The 13,907-nt window shown below is 37.5% G+C and overlaps 1 protein-coding gene across 3 annotated transcripts in view; it reads right to left on the reverse strand.

The window, feature by feature from the left end:
• syt14a (synaptotagmin XIVa) overlaps positions 1–13,907 on the reverse strand; it is a 78,200-nt gene that overhangs the window by 47,731 nt on the left and 16,562 nt on the right. For all 3 annotated transcript variants that reach the window (XM_067421323.1, XM_067421322.1, XM_067421321.1), the window contains exon 2: positions 1,477–1,524. In XM_067421323.1, coding sequence (XP_067277424.1) covers positions 1,477–1,524 — 48 coding nt within the window. The remainder of the gene's footprint in view (positions 1–1,476; positions 1,525–13,907) is intronic.

Below are 13,907 nucleotides of genomic sequence, written 5' to 3' on the forward strand. Positions count from 1 at the left end.
TTACCACCGATCATTTTTTTTTACCTCATATCAGATGAATCTCATCTAGTGTTCCCATCCGTCATTACTTACATCTGATAAGGTCAAAACCGGCATGATCATATTATATATATATATATATATATATATATATATACGGAAGTAATGACGGATGGGAACACAAGATGAGATTCGTCTGATATGAGGTAAAAAAAACAAACATAAATACTGTTGTGTTTCTCACAGAAACCGATCAGTTCGTGTCTTAAGAAATCAATCTGTTGTCAGGAGCAGCAGGGTTTTTGTACACGTTTTCTAAGCATGTTTTTTTGGTTTGGTTGTTTTGCTCTCGTAGAATTGTTACCCATTCACATGCATTATGACTGGCAGACAGCAATGGTTTGAGTTAAAAAACTTAATTTGTGTTCTACTGACGAAACAAACACTCCTATATGTTGGGTGTACTGGGGGTCAGCAGATACACATCTAATTTTCATTTTTGGGTGAACTAGCCCTTTAAAACAACTTAATTTCATTTTTAAGTCTATGCAAGTAATAAATGGATCATATCTATTCCATAAATATAATTTAGCACCATACAATCACTTTAAAATACAAAATATTAAATTAATTTTTTTTTACTGAGCTAAAATATAGTGCATGATTTTCAATGAAATAAAAAACCAAAAACAAATGGTCATTTTTGACCACCACACGATCAGCACCAGAGGGTTGAGCATGGTCAGTGCCTCAGAGTGATGCATATGAAGTCCTGCGGTTGGACTGTTTTGAAGTGCCATGTCTAAACAGGGTTATCGGTAGGTTGGCAGTGCTGATTGGTACAGCCTCAGGAACAGCTCTGCAAAGACCCAGCGCTCATCCGGTCCACCTGGAACATGAGACTTTATTACTCTGGGACCGCAGATCCTCACTAATGATGTTAAATCTGCAGAGACGGAGCTCTCACTAAACACGGCAGCCAGCCGATAACAAACAAGACAACTGGACAAACCCCAGAGGAACCCAAGAACAAAAGCACCATCTAAAAAATAAATAAATAAAATAAAATAGTAATTCCTTCAGTAAATCTAGTTTCTCTCTAGTGCACAATAAAACATTTTTCACAACAGATTGTTATTATTTAATTTAATTTGACTGATTTCCTTCCTTTTTAAAAATATAAATAAGGGAAGACATCAAACCACTACAATCTTAAAGGATGATAGACGAAAAGTTAGGTTTAACAATACGCTTAGACAAGACAACACAAAAAAACAACACAAGCTTGGTGTGTGGTGAAAGCTCAAAACAACAGAAACAACAAGGAATGTGCACTGAAGATCATGTAAAGACACATTAACATAGCGTGACATTGAGAAACATTGAGAAGAAGACAGGTAGACATTACTCCAGACCAGCGTAAATGCGCCATGTCTGGATTCAAAGCAGCGGCACAGGACAGGTGGCAGCCGTTTTATGTTTAAACTGGCCGCTTACCTTTTCTGATGCAGATAAGCTCATGTACTCCACAATTCCGCTCTCCACCTGCAGAAACAAAGCAACATTTAATGACAAACGATACACACATGCAACAAGACATTAAACAGAGACAAACACAGAAACAAACAGACACTTATAACTGATGCACGTGAGACTTGAAGACTTCATCACAATGACAAAAGACTGGACACTATGAACCCAGAAAATGGATTTCACTGTTGGCTATTTCAATTCAGTTTCATACTTGGGAACTATTTTGTGTTGATATTTGACATTTGAAACCAGAACTTCTGTTGTTAACTAAAACTAAGCACCAATTTGAAATAAAATTAAAACTGAAATATATATAAATAAAAAGCAATTCAAGATGTTAATAAATACTATATAAATAACATAACTGCCAAAACCAACAAACTATTAAAAGTATTTTTTGTGTGATATTTTCAGGGATTTTCAATAGCAACTCAATCAAATTATTCAAAAAATATAATTTTAATTTAATTTGCCATTTCAGTGAATATAACAATGTGCCAGAAGCCGAATACTATGTTCGGAAAGGACATTATGCAGTCTATGGAGCCCCTAAGGGACATGGACATGAAGAGATAATAATATTTCAATGCTTTTGTGTTGTCTCACAATTATACTTTATAGTTGGGTAATTATATTGTACATAATTTGTGACCATCACAGAGACAATATGCTGATATTGAAATCACGCTTTCACTTTCCAATTCGCGATAATACACTATGTATTGGCAGCGGCGGTACTGACCAACAACTTTACAAGATATTTTGTCAATAACATTCGGGATATGTTGCGCACCAAATCTTCTGACGTCGTCCTCTCAGTCATCTCTCTTTACTCTCTTCACGTGACAAGTAAAATATGATACTTTAATGTAACTGACTACCGCAGCAAGCCTAATTATGTCCCTTTAGGGGCCCTGTATAATGCGTGATTCATTTTCCATGGCTTTCCAAATTAGGATTTAGGCTTCGGGCACATCCCCGTGCTGTTTTATTGATAATTTGTATGGGGGAGGGGGGTATAGAATCAAAAGGTTATTTTACCTCAAGTGCCCTTGGATAACACAGTTTAAGGCATATGGCCTTCAGTCAATGTTTTGCTACATAACACATTTAAAATATGTTCAATATACACACATAAAAACTGTGGCACATCAAATTTGACCATCAACCTTCCCTAATTCTTCCCTGTATCTAACTTTAGGAAACATAATCTAAAGCACCCTGTAAGTCTTTAATCTATGCCCTGCCAAATCACCTTTTAAAGGTAATGAATTCAAACAGGGATCACCAGTGTGTGAATCTGAACTCAGCGCAGTTAAACCTCAGACATCACCTCAGCAGAATGGATCACTTTACTTTTTGCAGCTGTGCTCAGGTGTTTGCTGGGGCAGTTCAGGTCAGAAATGTCTTAAAAGCTGAAACTCACACTCATGCATTAGAAAGCAGCAAAAAGGAGTTTCCATTATGTCCAGCGTAAGACTAACCCAAGATGGTCTGCAGAAGATTTCAGTTGTCAGTTGACAGTGGTTAGATTCAAACCTGGGGCTGGATGAAGTGATACCCTACACCCAAGCTAAGCATTACATTTAAACATGAAGTCGTGTTTAAGAATTAAGCTATTTGGACTCTGTCTGTGTGATGACAATTAGAACAATGTTCAAACACAAATGAAGAAGTAGTTTAAAGGCCAGAAAACACAAAAGAAGATATTTTGTAGAATATGGGTAACCAAACAGTTGATAGATCCCATTGAATTCCATAGTATGGAATGGGATCAACCAGAAGAAAAAAAAATTAATACTGGTTTTGACAACTTGAGGGTAAGCAAATTATGACAATTTTAATTTGGGTGAACTATCCCTTAAAGACACTTCTTTAAAGGAGTCATGAAATGAGAAATTCTACCTTAAGCTTTTGATATAAGGTCATGGTATATAAGAATATCCTGTAAGTTTCAGAGTCGAAAACGTCCTTGTCCTCAAAGAAAAGCTTACGCATGAGCTTCATTCAGATTCCAATATTATGAATGCATGGATGAACTTTATTTTGAATGATTATCATGCTCATGTGGGGAAGACATTGCGTGTTTGTTTTTTTTCATTTCACCACAGATTCATTTGTATCCAAGAGACTGGATTTGCCGACAGGATGAGATTGCATGAATGAATGAAGCAACACACTAATGTGAATAAAAATGTTTTTTATATGTGATAGTGTTGCATTGCTACAGATCGTTTGATATAGATATATTGATTATGTGTACATGTCTAACTGAACATAGCTCAGCATGCTGTCAAAGGCTGAATAATCCTTTATTTGTGGTGTTTTTGGTCCATTGCAATTCGGGATCAGACTCGGCCATGTATGGGCCAGGGCTCGTAAAGCCCAACGTCCCAGGGCTGTGTGTATGTGTGTGTGTGTGTGTGGTTTGCGGTTATATCCACTGATCGGGCGGGCGAATAAAAAAAATAAAATTCTAATCTATCGCAGGTGGAAGAGATATACATCATTGTGTTTGTTTGATAAAGATATTTTGTGATCCCTGTAGTAGACAATTCATTCCAGTTGCCGTTTCCCAACACACTTTCAAAACAATTCCCACATTGTATCCGGCAAGTTATTGTCTTCCGCGTAGGTCTCGGAACTCACATGAACTCACGCGATAGCGACGCTCCTCCTTGCTTCTGGGTCATGTATCTGAACGGCAGATCTGCGTCATATTCTCGGTGGATACTTGGTGGATAAAGTCGTTATTTTGATTTTTGTGCTCACAATAACGATTTTCGTCGCATTGTAAAATTATTGTACAGCCACTGTAGTGAGATGGACTTTGTATCGATGTTTTTAGTGCCTTTATGGGTCTTGTGAGTGGGAATGCACTGAATGACAATGGAGGCCTCTCTGAAGCCTTACTCAGCCTTCAACAAAAATATCTTCATTTGTGTTCTTAAGATGAACGAAGGTCTTACGGGTGTCCAATGACATGAGGGTGAGTAATTAATTAAATAATTTTAATTTTTGTGTGAACTAACCCTTTAATATTATTTATGTTTTTATAAACATAATTACAATTTATTAAACAAGTGTGTTTACTGGTTGACAACATTGTCCTTGACAGATCTCTCAAACCTCCATAGACAAAATTGATCCATTTGACATTTCAAGTGCGCCTCAAACTAACAGACGGACAACAGATTGTATGGTCCTTGAGAACCCTCGGAGTCCTGAATGAGCATCGCTGCACTGACAAGGGCTTTATTCAGCTCGGTGTTCAACTGCCAAGGGGACGTTTTGATTTGTTCTATAAGTCTATTAAACCATATTCAGTTGAAGTGTTTAGTGACCTTAATATCGCTTTTCTCAATACAAATAATTACAAAGCAGCTTTACAGAAAATGCAAGTTTCAAATGTTACAATGGAGAAATATCCTGTTATCAGATGTGACTGTGTCAACATAATGTCCATATGAATAAGTAAAGGAAAGCTAAAGCTATAATGTTTTACTTCTCAATGTGTGCTTTAAATCTGATTTGAGCTGGCTTTGAGTCTGAGTGTTGGTGTGAATCAAATACCTATGGCCTTTAGGATGTGGGGGGTTGTAATGTCCACCTGAACTGTAGAGGTTGTTTGTGAGAAGGTGAGTAAAGGTCATTCTGGAGTAGAGAGATGGAAGCAGCCAAGGATGTCAGTTTATGCATTCTTAATGCAAGCTGTAACCTGAGCGAAACCCTAGACATCTGTGATGTGGAGTCTAATCATGGTGGAATTACATCTAAGACTAAATTTTACAATGTGGATCTTTCCATGGTAATGAAGCTTGTTCACTGATATTATAGCAGTACTGTAATTAGGTAGCATCTAGATTACTGCTCACTGAAAAGTCACGCGCGGGCGTCAAATCGGTATGGCAGGGCATGATAACATACCTTGGCTTCCAATCAGGTGAATACTAAGTAATATTTTTTATTGAAGGATTAACAGAGTAATAGTATGTGTAACATGTAATTGTTAAATTAAAGAGAAAAGCAAGTAAATTAACATTATTGTCTATTTGTCTATGAGTATTGTAGCCAATCACAGGTGTTTCTGTTGAAAATAATGACCTGCACTCTAAAAAATGTTGGGTTAAAAACAACCCAAGTTGGGTTGAAAATGGACAAACCCAGAAATTGGGTTGTTTGAACCCAGTGAATGGACCTATATGCAAACGACCCAATTTCGGGATTTGTCCATTTTCAACACAACTTGGGTTGTTTTTAACTCAGCATTTTTAGAGTGCGAGGTGTTTAAGTTACTGGTAGTAAGAATCCACTCAGTATTGCTCAAAATGCTGAATGAGTTTATGTTAAGTACAAGTTTACGATGTTTTTGCACTTATTGAGTTTGAACTGAACTGACTGACAGCTTCAGTGATTAGAAAGAAAGAACTCTTTACCCGCTGTATGTGTACTTTCATTCACAATTTAAAGATATGTTTTTGTTTTTCATGAGACTTAGTGAACTTTTCTACAAATATATAATTCACAAGTGACCAAAATTGACTAAATAGATATTTTTAATGTTATAGTTGTGATTTGATAATCTCTAAAAATAAGAGGCGGGTAAAAAAATTATGATGGGGAGTGGATATCTACAGCCATCTATACTGTTTATAGTGGTAATTTCATGTCTTTGTATAAAAAAAAAAAAAAACATATATTTTTATATATATGTGTAACGAGGTTCGTAGATGGGAAGGAAGGAGGCGGGAACCGGCGAACGCTCAACAAACATTTATTCAAAATAAATAAACAAAATGAAAGTAAAACCGCGGGCAGCCCCTCCCGGACGACTGCCCGCGAACACACACAAAATAATACGTGGGCAGCCCCTCACGGACGACTGCCCACAAACACATACAGGGGGGTAATGCTTTTGATCTTGATTCAGTATCAGTTTATATCTAGTATATATACTGTACATAATAATATGTTTGTTTTGGCACTAGTTTAAACATTTCTTGGGTCAAATTATATGTGCCATTCCTTAATATTCACTTGTGACTGCTTATATAAGTATCATTATTCATTAAAAAGATTAGGATGCAAGTTATTTAAGTTTTGAAATTTCACATTTAAAGAAATCTAGTGTTTGATCATCATATCTAAATATTTATTAGAATGCAAAGACTGCAATATATTTTTGAGCAACTAGATTAGATACATGTATATTTATTAAAGAGCCATAAGGCACCTAATGGCATTACAAATAAACATTAATATTTTTTAGCCACAAAATGACTCTAATTTGCCTCTTTGAATTGGAATTCTCTATTTTAATATTAATTACTACACTAATTGTAATATAAATTTTAGAAGAAATACAAATATTAGAAGAAAAATATTTTAAGTGGTCATTTATTGACAATAATTGTTGCACAAATAGTATTTAGTACCAAAAGATCTCCTCAAAATATTCAATAAATATAATTTAATGAGTATGAGTGTGACCTATTAGTAAGGAATACCTGAGGGCTAAATACAAGAATAACATTAATGTTAACAATGTTGAATCTCTATCACTCTCCATAATAAAACGATCCTGTAAATATGGCTGACTTAATAATCAATAAACACTAACACTATGCTGTACTGTTTACCAAAACTTGCAGCAAACATCTATATGGTGAAACTGTTGTGTATCCGCTTAAGCCATTTAAATTCATTGGCACAGCGCTAGAAGTATTGAGCGCTCATGGGCCACGTGACCAGCGCGCACCCCAGGGAGACGAGAGCATGCAACTCCGCTTTTCAACGCCTCTGGCTTTAACATTATGCCACATTAGCGCCAAAACGCTATTTATTGTTTGAATTTCATTAAAACACATTAAAAAAAATTAAAGCTTATAGCTTTGTTTAATATCAAAAGCAGGTTTGGCAATTTGGCGTGAGATTGAGTTGGGCGGAGTGAGAGCGTGAGACAGAGCCTGAAAGCGTGAGTCTCACACCAGATGCGTGAGAGTTGGCAACCCTGCACATAATAACACAAAACCAAAACATAACATAAAATTCCAGGCCTGGTCCTCTCTCGTCTTACGCAGCTCTTGCTCCTCCTTATCTGCTCCCGTCACATGGCCGCGAGACGAGACCGGTGTGCCACACAGCTGGCACTCGTGAACGTTAATCACCGGCCCGCTCTCGCGGTCCCTCGCCCCGCTGCCTGTCACACCACAATATAAAAGTCTTTGTAGTTCCCCAGGTGTTAGTTTTCCTTCATCGTGCAACTTATATTCTACTTAAATTACATAAAAAATAAAATAATATGGTGAATTGACGCTACTGGACGAAAGATCAGAGAGTGAATGATCTACCTCTCCTGCCACCTTTGATTTTGGATATTCTCATAGAATACTTTTGGGTCAATTCACTATACAGTTAGCCTGACAAGCCAGACCCACATCAAGATGTTTGGTCTGGAAACTCACCATTGACAGGGCTCAATCCGAGGGGCGGGATAAACGGTTGTCTTTCAAACTCCCTCTGCACGCGATAGGATAGCGCTACAACCAACCAGAGCAACCTAGGTGAAACGGAGCTCATTGATAGATTAAACATCCGCCGTATCCGGTCAGCAAAACTCCAAACACATCTTCCCTTTTTAAGAACGACTTCAGTGCTGTTTTTTGTTCTTTTCTCAGAGAAAAGCTTAACTTCAAGTCTTCCAGAGTCGCGGTCAAAGCTGATTCGAAAGAACGCCGTTTGCCAGTTTCTGTGTTTACTAGAAGCACGCAAACGCAACTCGGCCGTCGTCATTATGGCCCCGCCCACCGACTCTATACACGATGTGATTGGCCTGACAAGAGTTTGGCGTTTACAGCTCAGAAGGGTATTGAGAGTTGCTAGATGACATTAGATTTCTAGGCTACTATACAGTACTAATCATAACTCAAAAATGCTGTTTACATCATAGATATCCATAATAAAGGCTAGATGTCTCGTGCGCGCTATTGGCCAATGGAGGTCGCCGTCCGCAACTTGCGGCCATCTTGTCACAGGCAGCTCGCTCACTCGTAACAGTGTGTTTTAATGGTGCATGTACTTTTAAATAACCATAACTTGCTCAATTTTCAACCGATTTTCAAACTGTTTCGTTTGTTATAAATGACAGAGATGTAGTCATGACACTACATACTTATGAATAATTATAACCATGGACTTTAATATGAAAGTAACATTGAACAGAACAGATGGGTGCAATGAATACACACGCACGCACGCACGCACCCGCGCACGCACAAGCACAAGCACACGCACACGCACACGCACACGCACACGCACACGCACACACAAGGTATTTATGTTAAATCAACATTTAGGCTACTAAAACTGTGTACCGAATGGCAACATGAGAAATTATATATATTTATACACATATACAGCTCTGAATTTTTTTCCCAGAGCTAGCTCTAAATATATATATATATATATATATATATATATATATATATATATATATATATATATATATATATATATATATATATATATATATATATATATATATATATATATATATATATATATATATATATATATATATATATATATATATATGCTTTTTTAATAAGAATATCACTATTATAATAAAATAATTTGTATTTTTTTTTTAATTAAACAAACAAAAAAACACGCAAACTAAGTTTATTTTAACTAGACAAAAGATTGGTTGTCATAAAATCGTTATTGGTGTCAATAAAACCTATATAATTGAACAGCTCGATTGTGGTCTCAGCCTCCTTGATAACGTGCATGTAAGTTAGCCGTAATACACAAGCTGCACGATTAAGTCGTTTATCGAAATGAAAAGCTGCAATTTCGACGTGTTAAAGCATCCAGATTTGTAGCCATGTTAATAACGTTTGTAAGAAACCAAACCATTTGTAAATCCGTCAAGATTTCAGCGAGATAAGTGTATTTATGTTCGTACAGACCACTCATCTTACATCAGGTTCCACAGAGCCCAACAGAAAGCCTGCCTGTGACAAGATGGCCGCCGGTGATGCCGATGGTGCATCCGCCGTAAGATATCTAGTCCTTATTATGGATATCTATGGTTTACCTAACCTTTACATAGCTGTGTGTAAAATGAGCAACAATTTAAAAAAATAAAATAAAAATAAAATTATAACAGGTATATGCAAGAATGATGGAAAATAACTATCCAGTTGATATTCAAGTGGAATCCTGACAACTAGCCTGCAGAGAAAGATTTCTTCACAGTCACACAGCCAGTTTTTTTTCCAAACCCACAGTGTATAAAGCAGATTAAAAATCACATTAAGGTCTAACAGCCCTGCTAAATATGCAGTAACATCCATTCTAGTTGAACTGAAGTTGAACTCACTTAGTTTGAGATATCCTAGCAAGAGTTGCAATCTCTCCATCTGCAGTTTATTTCCCACCCATTGTTTAGAGACAATCTAATGCATATTGTACATATGGCTGAAACATCTGAACACTGAAAGCTCCAATCTGACTGGATGAGAAAATTCTAACTGCTGGATTTGAGCTTGCAGATTTTTTTGTGAACTCATCAGTATATTTGGTTGATTCATGGTCAGATTAAACTGCAAAGTGGACCAGTATATCAGAATATCAGAGGCCTGTGGTTCCTCTCTGCGGACTGTGCTCTGGAGACCAGTTCTGATTCAGTTGAGGGAAATTTGATTAATGCCAGGCCTGTAAATAAAACTAAGTAAACTAAGCCAAGGTGAGGTTGCAGGGCTAAGCCCCAAGTACTTTTGTCCCCGCTCTTTCGCTTTCATCCATCTCCCCCTTTCAGACAGGTCTGTTTTGTATTTATAGAGGGCCGTCCCAGTTTTACACAGGTATTTGTATAGGTTTCAAATCCTGGTCTGAGGAAAAAAGAACGAGAAAGTGGGAAAAAGAATTGCCCTTGGACCTGGAGATCACACTTTTGTGAAGCAAAGTCATGCCAACCTTTGCATCTTCCAATCACACACTTGACTCCTTAGAGAAGAATCTCAAAACTTAAGCAAAAAGTGTGTTTCAACCAAAGAACCACAGTATACCATAATAAAGTAATTCATAGCGCTAAGAACTTATTTTCAAAAATAAAAAACACTCCTTTTATCTACTAATATAGATTTATATGTGCATTTTCCATTTGTCCCAAGTATCACAGGTGAGTGCAGCTTCTCAGCTCATGAGGAGAGTTAAGTAACTGTGAACTATAAATACTTATACTGACCTACCAACCAGATCACAACTATAGTGAGACCACGGCAGAGATTCAAATATGCGCCTTGCTTACCACTATCCATCATATCTATATCCAGAATCCTTCCGGCCCAGGCTTAACAGCTCCATATTTTATTTGTGCTATTTTCACAATCTCTCACTCTCTGTATAGAAACAACATCTTATCCTCACAGTCTGGGAGATTTACACACAAATCCGCTTTGGCTTCAAAAACAAAAGCACTTAGAAGCAGCTCACCAGAAGGGATGTAATGAAAATGCCACTGAGAAACAGCACAACCTGTGATTTTCCAATATCCCAGGGTGGGTTTACTGACAGAGTGCTCATTTGAAATGTTCTTTTTTTGTGCATTATTATTGGTGAGGCTGAGATATTTTCTATGTTATGCTCTGCTAAACAATACAGTATAGTATATCATCTGTGACCCATGATGGAAAAAGAGTCGGAATGCAACATTTTTGGTTGAATTTGATGTTGTCACAAAAATTAGTTAATTAAACCATTTTCTAGAGATCCCAATGCTCCAAATAGTAATTACGCATCTAAAATTATCTTTAGTCGTACGTTTTCTGAGAGGCAAATATTATCTGTTATATCTTAAAGGGATAATTCACCCAAAAATAAAAGTTTGATGTTTATTTGCTTACCTCCAGGGCATTCAAGATGTAGGTGTGTTTGTTTCTTCAGTAGAACACAAATTAAGATATTTAAAGGGGGGGTGAAACACTCAGTTTCAGTCAATCTCATGTCAATCTTGAGTACCTATAGAGTAGTATTGCATCCTTCATATCTCCGAACAGTCTTTAGTTTTATTATATTTATAAAAGAAATATTGGCTGTACCGAGTCTTTCCGGAAAAAACCCAGCGGCTGGAGGCGTATCATGTGGGCGGAGCTAAAGAATGACAAATGCGCACAAATCGGTGACGTCCTCAAGTCTATGGGAGAAATCATGGCTATCGATCCAGAATCACATTCGGAGGCTGAAATAAACTGAACAGGAGAAACAGCAACAGCAGGACGTCCGTCTCTGTGGTATTTACTGTATTTAGTGGCCTGTCAACATTTGTGTGTGTTTCTCAATATTTGTGTGTTTACGCAGTTTATGAGGACATGATTCGGTTTATGGACTATTGCAGTGGTTCCGAACCACATTCCTGGAGCCCCCCTAACACTGAACATTTTGCATGTCTCCTCAATCAAACACACCTGATTCAGGTCATCAGCTCATTAGTAGTGACTCAAAGACCTGAAATGGGTGTGTCAGTCAAAGGAGATATGCAAAATGTGTAGTGTTAGGGGGGCTCCAGGAATGTGGTTGGGAACCACTGGACTATTGTATGCGACTAAACCTTAGCAGTAGCAGGCAAAACAGTTTTGCACGTCAGACTAGTGTAACGTTATACAGAGAACAACAATGGAGTAACCGTTGCGATCGTGTCGTTTAATGATGTTTACTCACGCAACGATAGCCAACAGAACAGACATTTGAAGAAGTTTTACTCACCGCCTGCTTCCAAAGCAGGACCGAACCTTTATCACTGGGACCACTCCATCAAAAACACACTTCTTTGGTATGATTTGGTGAAGTCCTGTGACAGCAATGACCGTGGAAATCCACTTTGCGACGCGACTAAAGCGATGCTGTGAAGCTTCCCGTCATTTCTGCGTTCAAATCGGTTCAAATGCAGCGCTGCCTTCCCAGAACGCTGTGCTGAAGCGTTGAAGTCGTTTGATGTCACCCATAGGAATAAAGTGGAGCGCAGCGCAGACTATAAGGACATAAGTTTTCACGGATGACTGGATCTGCACCTGAGCGAGTGTTTATGGGCGTGCATTTCCTCTCTCGCTCTAGTCACGTACACGCGCGCGCGCCTACCGGGAGAAGAGCCCGTGCGGCCCATACAAGGACCTTCCGCTCTGTTCACGTCAAGTCGAGCCATACTCGAAAAAAACTCTCCGAAACTTGTGAGAAACCGGAAGGAGTATTTTTGACATCAAACATCCAACATTAGTTTTTGAAACTTTGTCTATGTTTAGGGTGGGAATCCAAGTCTTTAACAGTGTAAAAAGCTCAGTATGCATGAAACAGCATTTCACCCCCCCTTTAACTCCAACCGTTGCTGGTATAATGCATGTAAATGGGGTCTAATTCTAATTCACAAGTTCGCACTTACATATAATTTATGGAGAGGGTTTAAATGCGTATGTGGTGTGCAGTCCAGGGGGAGAGCTTCGAGCTCTGAGTTTGGCCCGAACACGGAACATTCAGATTTCAACAAAAATATTTTAATTTGTGTTCCAGGTAATTATTGACAGATTTTTTTTTTTTTTGGGTGAATTAATACTTTAATGCTAAATCACTGAAGTAACCCTTTAACAAAAAGATAGAGGTTGGGAGAAGTGAGTGACCATTAAAGAAAGAGCTGTTTAGTTCATATTGCGAATTCTGACTAGGCAACTGCTAAAATGTGAACAGATTACAGTAAATCACTACCAACTGGAATTATTTAATAATAATAAAAAAGAAATGTGGAAAAGAAAAGGTCAAGAAATGGCAAAATATTATCACATGCAAGTTTAGTGTGTGTGTTAGTAAAGAGAATATGTACTATGGTGCCAAATACAGTTCTAGCAGTAAGAGTCCAATCAACACACTATTTTAGGGGTTTTCAGAGCATTATACATCCTTATTATCAAGAGTTTAGGAAAAGAATAATAGCTGACATTCAGATTCACGACAGAAGATCATTTTGAGTACACTGTAAAAAGTCTCCAATTGAAAATTTTCTAGTGACTGATCACATCTAGATTTGTCCTGATTCAGTATCTGCAGTCAGATGAGATGTTATCAGTCTATATGTCAGTAAAACTAAAACTAAAACTAAATGTCCTGTCCTCAGTGTCTGCTGTTATAGGCCTACTGCACTCGCGGCGCACTCTTGAATATCACGTGAAAATGTGGCACGCTCAGCCGCGCTGTATATCACTTCAAATAAAGCGCAAAAGAAACTATGACGAACATGCAAAATCATATTTCTGTAATCTATTATGAAATAATGAAACAAAATGTGCGAAAATATTGTGTCATGTAATATAGCAAAAAATGTAAGGCACAAACTAATATGCATATGA

This window comes from Pseudorasbora parva, chromosome 17 (assembly GCF_024679245.1).
Source record: "Pseudorasbora parva isolate DD20220531a chromosome 17, ASM2467924v1, whole genome shotgun sequence".
NCBI lineage: Eukaryota > Metazoa > Chordata > Actinopteri > Cypriniformes > Gobionidae > Pseudorasbora > Pseudorasbora parva.